Source organism: Cervus elaphus, chromosome 3 (assembly GCF_910594005.1).
Source record: "Cervus elaphus chromosome 3, mCerEla1.1, whole genome shotgun sequence".
Classification (NCBI taxonomy): Eukaryota; Metazoa; Chordata; class Mammalia; order Artiodactyla; family Cervidae; genus Cervus; species Cervus elaphus.
This window is the reverse complement of record NC_057817.1, coordinates 11,381,967-11,394,326: the sequence shown is the minus strand read 5'-3', so window position 1 is coordinate 11,394,326 and position 12,360 is coordinate 11,381,967. Positions and strand designations below refer to the sequence as shown.

The following is a 12,360-nucleotide window of genomic DNA, read 5'->3' as shown; positions in this document are numbered from 1 at the left end:
CAAGTAAAGTGAAGAAATGACATATAATGTATTAATAAACAGTAGGTAATCCTTTGGGCACGTGCATTACAAATGTGCTACTAGGAAAGGACAAAATGTACTGTGATTTTCCAGTACAAATTTTGATTCACCACTATGTATGTACCCACAGAGCACTACCAGTACAGAATGAAATTATTCTCTAAGTCCTTTCACAGAAAATGGAACTCTTCTGCCTGAAAGTATGAGCATTCTTTTTTTAATACGTACAAGTCATTTCCTAATGAGACTTAAAATCCTATGAAAGGTCAAATCATTTTATTTCATAACAGAATGTTCCACTGTAATTAAGCAAATCATAATTATAAAGCACTAATTTTTCATAAGTATTATCTTTTGATTAAAGTTATCATTATTTAAACTCAGCCTATGGATCTGACTTTTTAAGCTACTTTTATATCTCTAAGAAGAAGCTTGAAGTAAATGAGTTATAAAGCTCCTAGGACAATGCCTGTCTCTTGATACAGATACATATTACATAACAGAATGTGACTTTGAGCCTTATAACTCATTTATTATGACAGAACTTAAGTAAAAAAGTTCTCTTTTAGCCCTGTACTAGCCATCCAAAATATTTAAATACTACACAAAGAGCTTACTAAAAGTCATTCTATGTCATAATTCAAGAAATATCTATTAAATCAGCTATGCAAAATATTAGTAGATACTAAACAATTGTTTCCAAGATGTAGAGAAAAGTCACACTTATTGTTTACAAAAAACAAAAGGAATTACTGCATTTTTATGTGTAAAAATAAAGCATACTCATGTATTAATGCTAGCCTCAAAAAGCTGAGACGATAAAAAGAGAAAAGCTAGAAATAGTTTAAAATATTGAGAAGAGAAAATGGTACAGCAAGGATAGGAAGTATGCAGGAGCAGAAAAATTAGCAATAGTGATGAAATTGAAAGCTACTTGGGTACTTGGTAATTTCTAGGCAACACAACATTGCCTGAAGTCAGGTTGCCTGGGTCTAAAAGCTGGTGGTGTACTTCCCCAGCTCTGTAACCTTGGGCAAGCTGCTTAAAGACCCAGCTTCAGATTTCATAGCAATACTCCAATATTTTGGCCACCTCATGTGAAGAGTTGACTCACTGGAAAAAGACCCTGATGCTGGGAGGGATTGGGGGCAGGAGGAGAAGGGGACGACAGAGGATGAGATGGCTGGATGGCATCACCGACTCGATGGGCATGAGTTTGAGTAAACTCCGGGAGTTGGTGATGGACAGGGAGGCCTGGCGTGCTGCGATTCAAGGGGTCGCAAAGAGTCGGACACGACTGAGCAACTGAACTGACTGACTGACTGACATTAGGGATACCCATAAATAGGAAATCACATTATAGGATTGTAGTGAAAAAATACATGAGGCTATATAGAAAGGTTTGGCATGAAGGGTTTGGTACATAAGTAAACAATGTTTCATATATTAATTAATAACCTTTTCATTAATCTGTACATTGATTTAATGTACATGATTAATTACATTAATCATATGTAATTATGATTTATGATCATAAATGATCATTGATTTAATGGTTTATCATTAAATATGATTTAATCTCCCAGTTAAGTTTATGAAAGTGTGATGTGAAAGTGTAGGTCTCTCAGTTGTGTCTGACTCTTTGCTACCCCATGGACTGTAGCCCGCCAGGCTCCTCCATCCATGGGATTCTCCAGGCAAGAATACTGGAGTGGGTTTCCATTTCCTTCTCCAGGAATTGAACCTGAGTTTCCTCATTGCAGGCAAATTCTTTACTGTCTGAGCCACCACAGAAGCCCAGCTAGTTTATGAATTGGGTGTTATTCTGCTTTTGGAAATGAGACTGCAGAGGTTAATTTGTTAAGTGACTAATTCAAAGTCACAAATTCCATATATGCCAAAATGGCCTGAAACTTGTTTGTCTGGCTGCAGAGTTTGCGAGCTTCACTATCACATTACTGCTGCCTATGAACATCATAAAACTTCCCCCTGTTCCTTTTGTCACAAAAATATATATAGTGACTCCCTATTTTTCTTCTCAAGTGAGAATACTGGAACTTTTAATTGTTAGCACAGTAATTAAATAAGGAGTGTTATGACCAAAAAAAAAAAAAAAAAATCACAGAGTGCCTTTGCTGTGGAGTTTGTTTCCTCTCTTTAGCTTTAGTGAAGCCCTGTGAGGTGCATAAAGGAGTGTCTGGAGTTCAAATCACAGGAATCCTCTATAATGAAACCTTGTAATCAAAACATTGCCTGCAAGCGGTTTCCATAAACGTATATACCTAAGGAGGAGTTTTTAAAAATGAATTTAAGATGAATTCTTATGAATTTGGTTAATAAAAATTCTAAGGCTTAGTCCTGAATGCAAATAAATAAGTTGTAAGTATATCTTTAGGATTAAAATAATGGCATGTGTCATTTTGTATTATTCCTACAGGTCATCAAGATTTCCCCAGGTGTGATTCCTCTTCCATCTTATTCATCTTTATTTAGCAAAGCCCTGTCCAGCCCCTTCTCACTTGTCCTGCTGCTAGCCTTTTCACTAAGCCTTTTAGTTCATCAGTGATTCTCTGCCCCTAATTTAACATCCCAATAATATCTCTACAGTCGCAACCACTATCAAAATGGTCTGTCTTGTAAGTGCCTGTCCTATACTAACTTCAAAACACAGCCTTCAAAAGGTGCTTAAATCCTGAAGACTGTACTGATAGGTAACTCAACTTGAAGCTCCTTGCCTGTGGTGTGCAAAATACCAGTGAATGACTGTACATCCAGTGGTGGTTTGATGACCTAGATGAGACCTAGACTTTGGCTAAAGTGTGAGATACACCTAAGTATTGGGCAGGCTTGTTAGAAATGCTGGGAGCCACTAGTCCTGTGTCCTAATACATGACATATTCGAGAGAGAGGACTCAAAGTACATCCTTTGTACTCTTATGACCCCGGGGATATTATACCAATGCATTTACTATTTGCTGGCCCCCACTCTCACAGCCGTGAAATCATTCTGGCCATTGACCACTGCCAACTAAAGAAATGGTCAACTTTATTTCTTTTTTTAATCCTTCTACTATATCTTCCTCAGCAATGTTCTTTTACCAAAAACTATGACTTCATGGCCTTTTATGTGAATATCAACTGTAGACAAGCACCTTTTCTGGAGGGTGCACTTTAGTGCCTGACTCATCAGCGTGAACCTGGCAGACACAGAACCACAATATTCAATAGCTAGGTAAAGAAAAAAAAAAAAAGTGAGGCCAGAAATTGATGGTGTTACATCCATTCACCAGCAGAATGACTGAGCTACTTGTTCTACATCAAAGAATTCTGCTCCAGTGGTACATGACACATTACAAATCTTAGCATTTCATTTCGCCATAACTGAGGGTTGCATGCCTTTAAACTCCATCTACTCCTGCCCAGTACTGGTTTTCAAGCTACAGATAACTATCTAGGTAGCAGAATTCCATGCGGTCAGTCAGAGTAAGCATTACAGAACAAAAGCCTATTATCAAGCTGCTATCTGCCAGGAGAGAGCCCCCTGAAGGCCACTCTAAGGAGGAACCTGAAAGGCTGTCCTTAGGTCACTGGTCTATGCATGCTCAGTCGCGTCCGACTCTCTGTGACCCTGTGGACTGTAGTCTGCCAGGCTTTCTGTCCGTGAGATTTCTCCGGCAAGAACACCAGAGTGGATTGCCATTTTCTTCTCCAACAAATAACATATGAGCCCTGAAAAACTGATTGTAGATACATACGACCCTCCCTGTCACTACCCCTTACCAGCCCAGTGGCCTTCCACCTGCAGAGTCCAAGCTGGCTCCCAGCCCCTCCTGCTCCAGCCTTGGTAAGACCTGGTGCTCTGCCCTGCCCTCTGCATCTTCCAACTCGGACACTCCTGCTGTTACCAGGGCACACACGTCAGCACCTGGGTGACTAGGGGGGTGGTGGTGATTCCAGGAGAGGAGTCAGAGAACTCACAAGTGTATTTCTCCTACCTTCTAGAATTACTTATTGTATGCCACTGCCTCGGCTGTGAGAGACAGGAAGAAAAAGAAGAGATCTTCACTGAGAAACATCTTGAGACTACGGTGGCCAGCGCTGAATGGGGCCCATTCGTGGCCACAAGGATGCTATTCTGCAGTATCTGAGGAGTCACGTCCTTGTACACTGTGGTTCCTAATGCTCTTTCATTCCTATTAACCCAGATGTGTCAACTTTACATTCCAGATAACCAGTTGAATATGTTGTCCTCATATCAATAATCTATATAAACCCAAGAAGCTGTGAGATGAATAATACACAGCAAACAATACAACAAAGTAATGTCTTTTTAGCACTCCATCTACAAAATGTCATTTCTCTAAGACATATGAGCCAATCCATTTGTACTATGTTCCTTATCTTCCACCAGTTAATATACTGGGGTCAGCATTTAGCTGTGGTAGTATGTGGTTTCTGAATTCTATACCCTAAAGGAAATTATGTTGATGCCACTAAAACATTTACTGTGGCAGTGTCAGGTGTGATAAACACAGCCTCCAAATGCAGAAACCCTTGAAAAAAGTTTAAAATAATTGAATTATTATGTAAAAATAAACCAGTGATGTTTATGGAATTAAGCAGACAGCATAGCCAATGAAATCTGTCATTCTTTTATAAACATTAATGTAGCAAATGGTGCACTACATTTCTTCATTTCTTCAAGATCGAAAGTTTCCTTAAGTGCAGGCCGCAGAAACTGGCTTTTTATACAGTTAATGGTCCAGAACCAGATGAGAGTTTCTAACTAAAAATGGTGGAACATGTTCTATCTTCTCCCAACCATAACTCTCACTGAAATCTACTGCATTGATGATATATACTGTGGATCTGAACAACACATTGAGTTGCACAGGCTCAGAGACTGATACACAGGAGATAGAAATTTGCAAATTACTCAGAAATCCTAGGGAAAGAATTGTTCCCAAGGAAGTACAATTTTAAAATCTTTCATTATAACCTATCAAAAAGCTATTAAGCATTCAGCTATTTTTATTAACTATAAAAGGTTAATATATTTACCCATATTGTTTTACATTAATCTTTCAAGGCATATCACCATTTTCCAAATAAGGAAACTGAGGGTAATAGAAATTATTTTCCCAAGTGGTAGAATCAAGATTTGAATCCAGATCTAAATCCTGCATTTGCAGTTTAATGTTATAAAATTTGTGCTGGCAGAGCCACTTAATTACTGAATCTGGGCCACGGTTTCCTCATCTGCAAGATGGAACTAACATTAGCAACCTAACAGGCTTTCTGAACCTCAGCACACTGGTTAGGGGTCAGATGATTCCTTGCTGGAGGGGCCTGCCTCTGCCCTGGAGGATAGGCAGCAGCATCTCTCCTCTCTTTGCCCCCTGGATGCCACTAGCTCAGCTCCCACACTTATGACCACCCAGCCGGAAATGGCTCCAGACACTGCCAAATCCCCAAACAGTAAAATCACTCCGTTGAGAACCACTGACCTAAATTAAAGGACAGTTGTGAAGAATCCATCAGTTAATACATACGAAGGACCTCAGAGTATGTCTGGCACAGAATATTTAAAGTTAGATATGTTGATGGTGAAGGAGGCGGAGGAGAGAAAGAGGAGAAGTAGGAAGGGGATCAGTCAGGGGAGAGAAAGGGGGAGAAAGAGAAAAGGAAGAAGTATACTTGCATCTGACTGAATGGTACTTATGTTCTATCCAGGCCTGACTGGATGGATATAATTGAAAAACTCATGAAAGCACTGATCAGAAAGAAAACTTAAAAAGACATAAGCTTCTAACTTTTAGGATTATTTCAGAAAATTTTCCTTAATCCTTTTTCACTTTTACAAAGTAAAAATCTTTTACATAAAAGATTACATATTAAAAAACCAAATATTTTCTTAGTGTAATGTCCATACACATCAGCCTAGACTGAATACCATATTGAAATCTATGTCCAAATTTGAATAGATGGAGCATCCATCACTTAAAAGAGTATTATAAATACTACTTTTTCCTTAGTCAAGATAATTAACCTTGAAATGACTTTATACTTGAGAACATTCAGTCATGGAATACATTTACTAAGGAACATTATAGCTATGATTAGCATGTTGAGATTATAAATGAAATTAAACTAGAAAAATGTCTTACTTAAAGTCTTAACAGGATCAGAGTAATCAGAGTCAGTAAATTGTCCCATGACATTTGTGGCTCTAAATTTAAATCTGTGGAAGAAGAAAAACAATTTACATATGACTTTTTTTTCTATATATAATTTAAATAAATATCTGTGGAAAAATACATTTTTGTTCAGAGACCATGAATTTACAAAGTATAAACTTAGAAATCTGCCACTATCAGAACAAATAGTATCTTTATGTGAGATGAATAATTATCTTGGACACAGACCTTTTCAACTTCATCACAGTGTGGCTAAAAATTTGATCAGATTCATGACTAGCCAGCAGTTAATCAGATTAAGTAGATCATCTCTCTCATAGATTTATTTGGATGAAATGACTTAATGTCACCACAAGCACACTTTAAACATAACTATTACACTTCAAACACCTTTGAAAATACCAGTGAGACAGATTTAGAATGATCATATAAAACTTACCTTGCTCACATGTAAACAAAGAATAATGCTTATTAATTCTGAGTGTGCATAGCTATATTTTCACTTTATATGCTGCCATGACATACAACATAGAAAATGGGTGCAGAAGAAAATCAACCTTTAAAATCACTGGATCACACACAGAGACACTACATATCGCTATCACCACAGAGACAACCAAAATTTACCTTATTTTAAAACTATGAACATATAAGAATTTTAAAATATAAAATCAATCTACATTAATAATCTCTGCTGTTCTCAAATTCTTATGATTTTATTGTTTATATGAAATGTTTTGGTAAAATTATGCAAAATCAATAATTCTTAGATTAAAAACTTTGTAGTATATCATATCTGTAACTATTATTGTATGATGATTAATTTCAGGGCATAACTTAGTAACCCAAGTAAGTGTTCTTAATAACAGATGATAGGCATTTGGAAAAAAAATGCTCTAACTTCTCTCTCTAATGTTAAGTTGCCCTAGGGTGTTTATGAAGAATTTAATAATGCTTTAACTAGTAGGCAAAAGTGAAACTAGCTGTATTTTTCAAATTTAATATTAAAAATTATATTTTGGAAGTTAAACTTTTAAAAATTATAATCACAATAGTCAACTTAGTAGGAAAAAAATAAGCCAAATTTAGCAAAGCATTTAATAGAGCTAAAATATTGACATCTGTTTTTATATTAGACTATTATAATCTACACAGTACCAAATATTAAAGTGAAATGTAAATATTTTAATACATCATTTAGATGTTTGATAATATAAAGAGCTGAAAATGATTGTTATGACTGAAGTAAAGTGAAGCCACAGTTAACTGGAAGACAAGGATAGTGTTTCTAAAACCGTATATACATCAGCATGCGCGGCATAATAATGAGTTGAGAAAGACAAAACATCACACATTAGTCACATAGCCCTTTACGAAATGAATAAAATTCTCCTACCTGAATTCTCCAGTTTGCACAATATTCATATTGCCCTTAATTACTTATTTCAAACCATAATTACTTTTAAGTTTGCCTACTTTCCCTAGAACTGTACTTTTACTGAATGAAAGGACAATGCCTTGTTGATCTTTATCATGCACCAGGTCACAATATATTATGGATATCCAGTACTTACTGGAAAAAATGAAAGGAGGGGTAGATGGATGGGTTAAAAATGTCTACTAGCTTGCTATCATGATGCATAGTAAGCATTAACTATACTTACAAGTATTGCTTTTTTGGTTTCAGAGGTCCATTGCAGATTTTGTCTTCATTACCAGGAATCATACATGCATTATCAGCACCTATGATGTAAATTTCTTCATTGCCACTAAACTTTGCCTTTCCCTCTGTACATGGGGGGTTAGGAAAGCCTTCATTTGTAAAATATGGCCTTGGTTTATTAAAATATGCATCATACCACTTTGTTACATTTCCATCATGCTGAGCTATTTTCAGAAAAAAGAAGAATTATTACAAGTCATACCCAAATGTATTTTCACATTTATAAAAGGCATTTCTATAATTGCATGAGGAAAATCTGGATGCAACATCTTTCACTTTCTGAACCGCCAGGGATGATTCAACTGATCTACCTGGATAAGCAGGTCACCCTATCCATCCCATCACACATGAATCCATAGACACTGTTGTGGACAATGACGTCTCAGAGAAAAAGCATTCTTCAGCCAAGAGTAACTCTTTCCCACCTTCAAAGCAGCTATCAAGGCTGCATCCTGCCAAAATCCTACCAGCATATAGAATAAATATTTTAACCACATCTCTTTTAATTTTGGTAAACTATTTAGGTATAAATTAATGATCAGTAAAATTAATGACAATATTGACAATCTACTAAGTGCAAAAGATGTGTAATAATCAAGAGTCAATTTTATATTACTAATTTTGAATTGAAATGTCTTTAGCATTCAGCAGTCCACACTCCACAATTTAACAAGATAACCTGGCATGTGATGATACCTCCTGCTTCTGCTACAAGCACTTGTACATTTTTGATTGGTCCATGATCATCATTGTAGTAACATATTGGCATTCTGATTGTAATTGTTGTTGAAGTCACAAGAAGTTTTCCTGTGGCATCATAAATAGGGGTTGGTTTGGTTTTTGGTCGTGCTGGAGCTATAAACGTGAAGGAGAAATATCACTACCTGTTGATTTTTTGTTCTTACAGAAAAGAGAAAATCATTTTAAATTCTCCTTTCATGCAGGTGATTTACAGATAAAGTGATGACAAACATAAATAACATGAAACATTTTTGTTTGGATACTGCACATATTTGGAAATTATTACCTCCTAATGATATGATTATATGTTTGAGACTTGCCTGAGATAATGGAGCCCAGGTGTGATTTTCAGACATCTGATTCCCCTTCACATATTAAAGAAATTCAAATGATATATACATATATATATATACAATTTTCACAAATGTATTAAATCATACTAATATTTTAGTGTTTTTTTTTCTCTTAAATTCCTTTAGCTGATTCACTAATTTCTGTTCTGGTCATACCAGGAGCCCTGCCCTCCAACCCCACAATTATCCATACCAAACAACTAGATGATATCCTCTCATATTTTTCTTTATGGTCACATCATCATATAAAAATACATAAAGTCATACATAAGGGATTTCTCTCACTGATATGTTTTAATGGAGCTCTGTTAAGTATTATAATTACACCACATATTGCTTTTTATTACAATGACTGTGTAAATCTTTTCAAGTCACCATGTTCTGGGTTAATTCATTCTCTTTAATAACTACATTATATGTCACGGTACAACTGCATCACATTTATTCAATCATTCACCGAGTGATGGGAATTCACTTTTACTTCAGTCTTTGACCATTTGCTTCACGAAGCAGCCTTATATCTGTAGCCTTACTCACTGATTCTTTTATTTCTATAGAATATATTCCCAAGGGCAGAATTTCTGGAGCAAAAGATACATGTACCTTTAACACATATTTCCAGAATAATTTCTAAAAGTGTCATGATAATTCACAGTTTACCATCAATGCATACAAGTATCTTCAAAACTAATATTTGTAGAAGTTCTGCTTATTTCATCTTAGAGCTCCACACACTAGCTATTTGAACATCAGTAAGTTGCTTAATCAAACTTCAATTCTCATATTTATAAAATCTTTTAAAAAAGCCCCTTAACCACGCCATAAAATTGGCTATATCATTTCCATTTTATAAGTGAGGAAAACAGCCTTATGCCACGTAGCTGTGAAAGGGAAATACCAAGACGTGAACCAAATCTTTTTGACTCGATCCTTTAGCTCACTCCTCTGAGATGTCAGGGTTATGATGATATTAGATATGCAGGAAGTTTACTGGGGGAAATATTTGTGAAGAATAGGGAGGCAGGGAGCAATAGTAGGTGGCAAGATCACAGTTCTGACATGTGTAAATGAGAAGGAAGGAAGAAAGGATGTGGCAGGAACAGCCTCCAGATTCAAGGGAGGCCACTGGGGAGCCCCCAAGACAAGGTTTCCAGTTACAGGAATCTGCCATTGGACAGTACTGTCCAAATTGATATGATAATTGTTAATCCAGTGTTACTCCATGTCATTAATAAAATTATGCATATTACTGGAGAAAAATTCAATTTTTTAGACCCCATCACTGCCACCAGTACTATCCATCTTCTCTAGATAACTGGTCATAAGTCTACCTGCTCTATGTAAGGTGTGGGAAGTCAGAACTAACCATCTTTACTGGAGGATAAGCAACGTATCTGAAATGGGAAGTTTTACTAAATAAATATAATGCATCTATTGTTACATACTGAATATATGAGTAAGTCTGCCACTGAATAACAAAGAAATAGTATTACAATTATATAAACCACCCAATGGTGAAAAAATTTATCAGCTTCATCTTACACTGAATATTTCTTATTCTTAACAAAGCAAATTTCTAGACACTGTGGGTTTTTCAGATTCTCTCTTAATCCTCACAACATGAGGTAGGAACTAGTATTATCTCTATTACACAGGCTTAGAGGTGTTAAGAAACTTGTCTAAAGCCAAGCAAGGTAGCAAGTGGCCAACCCAGGATTCAACCTCAGCGACTTGACCCTTGACCAGCCTAAAGATGGCATTTTCAATCACTGTGCTGTATTGTAGCTACCAAAGACTGAGAGAAGATGGTTTTCATTTCAGAAAGAGGAGGATCAGGTGGAATTCCACCAAAGCGCAATATATAAAAATCTCTGCAGGTTTTACACAGGTTTTTAGAGAAGTGACAAAACTGTGAACGTTTTCATTCTTGAGAAGGCACCCTGAATAACTGAGTGGCCCTAAAGTGGGCCACTTAATAATCTTCTGTGGGTTTTGCGGGATTTGGTGAGGGTGGGAGTCTCTAAATTTTTATATATTTTCTATGAAAAAAAATCCCTGTCAATGATGAATTGATAGATCTACTTTATAGCCAGCATCATAAAGTTGATTATATGGTAGTTCAGTAAACACCATTTTATTAACTTAAAAGAACCTGACTTTCAAAAAAAGATCAGTCAAAGAATATACTTAGAACTAGTCAAAGTCCAGTCATGGGTAATTTAAAGAAGGAGTCTTCTTTTCAATAAAATTTGAAAAACATAAAATACAATTATAAAGTTTGTCTCAGCAAAATTTCAATTTAGCAGAAAAGAAATATAGCAGACATTCCCTGTAATTAACATGATAATTTGCCTCATGATTTAGGTATTTTAATTATAGCTTTAATCATATATTACTACTTATTATTTAGTGTATGCTTACTATATGTATATGCATCATTTAAAAGCTTAACTACATCCATAACTCTAATACAGAATATAAATTATAATTACTTTTTAAGACAATAGCATTTCATGGGAAGGCAGCTCATGTACCTTTAATATCCATGGTTATTCTCATTTGAACCTTTGGCCCTGCACCAGCACTATTGATCGCATAAACCTAAAACAAAGAAACATCCTGTTATTATTTTCAAATTATTGCACAGGTGTATGTATAAGCAATTATGATTATATGTCATTTAAAAATTATTCTATTTTTTAAAACAATTCATATAGTCTATTATAATTTTCTTGCACTCAAATTTATATAATATACAGAGGAAGAACGTTAGCAATAAACTAGTTCTTACAACTGGTATTATGGTACTAAGCCCTGAGAACAAAGGCTCAGTGACCTAAACAGCCCTATCAGAGAGACTAAGAAAGATGTGGCTTCTGTTTGAACCCGTAGGAGGAAAGAGCAGAAGAGGCACTGTCTACACTCTCTCTTCATCTACTATGACATCTGTTCCTTTTCTCTGTAGCTAGGTAACTCCAGCTTTCTTTAAATCCATATTCAAGACTCTTTTTTTTTTCCTTCTGAGATGAAACCCTATTCCCTCAGCCCCCCAGTTTTCCTGTATTAAATCATCCCTCTGAAAGTTGCCCTCTCTGCCCTGCTTCACCCCTGCCCCTAACTATCTGACGCTGTAACCTGCATAATGCAGCATATACACATAAAGCATTTCTGCTTGTATCTACAGAGGGTGATTTACACAAATGTGAGTCCTTTCAATCAACTTTGTGCTTAGGAAGCTGCAGACACAGGCTCTTCTTTAATTCACTGTATCTCACTATATATTAATAAAATAATGACTGTTATTGTCAATTTCATTATATTCAAT

At 35.9% G+C, this 12,360-nt stretch overlaps 1 protein-coding gene across 1 annotated transcript in view; it reads right to left on the bottom strand.

Annotated features, from left to right (window-relative positions):
• The window catches only part of PTPRQ (protein tyrosine phosphatase receptor type Q), a 301,145-nt gene that overhangs the window by 57,737 nt on the left and 231,048 nt on the right, over positions 1-12,360 (bottom strand). The window contains exons 48-51 of the mRNA XM_043880358.1: positions 11,570-11,636; positions 8,638-8,796; positions 7,883-8,105; positions 6,189-6,262 (exon numbers count right to left, since the gene is read on the bottom strand). Of these exons, the coding sequence (XP_043736293.1) occupies positions 6,189-6,262; positions 7,883-8,105; positions 8,638-8,796; positions 11,570-11,636 (523 nt within the window). The remainder of the gene's footprint in view (positions 1-6,188; positions 6,263-7,882; positions 8,106-8,637; positions 8,797-11,569; positions 11,637-12,360) is intronic.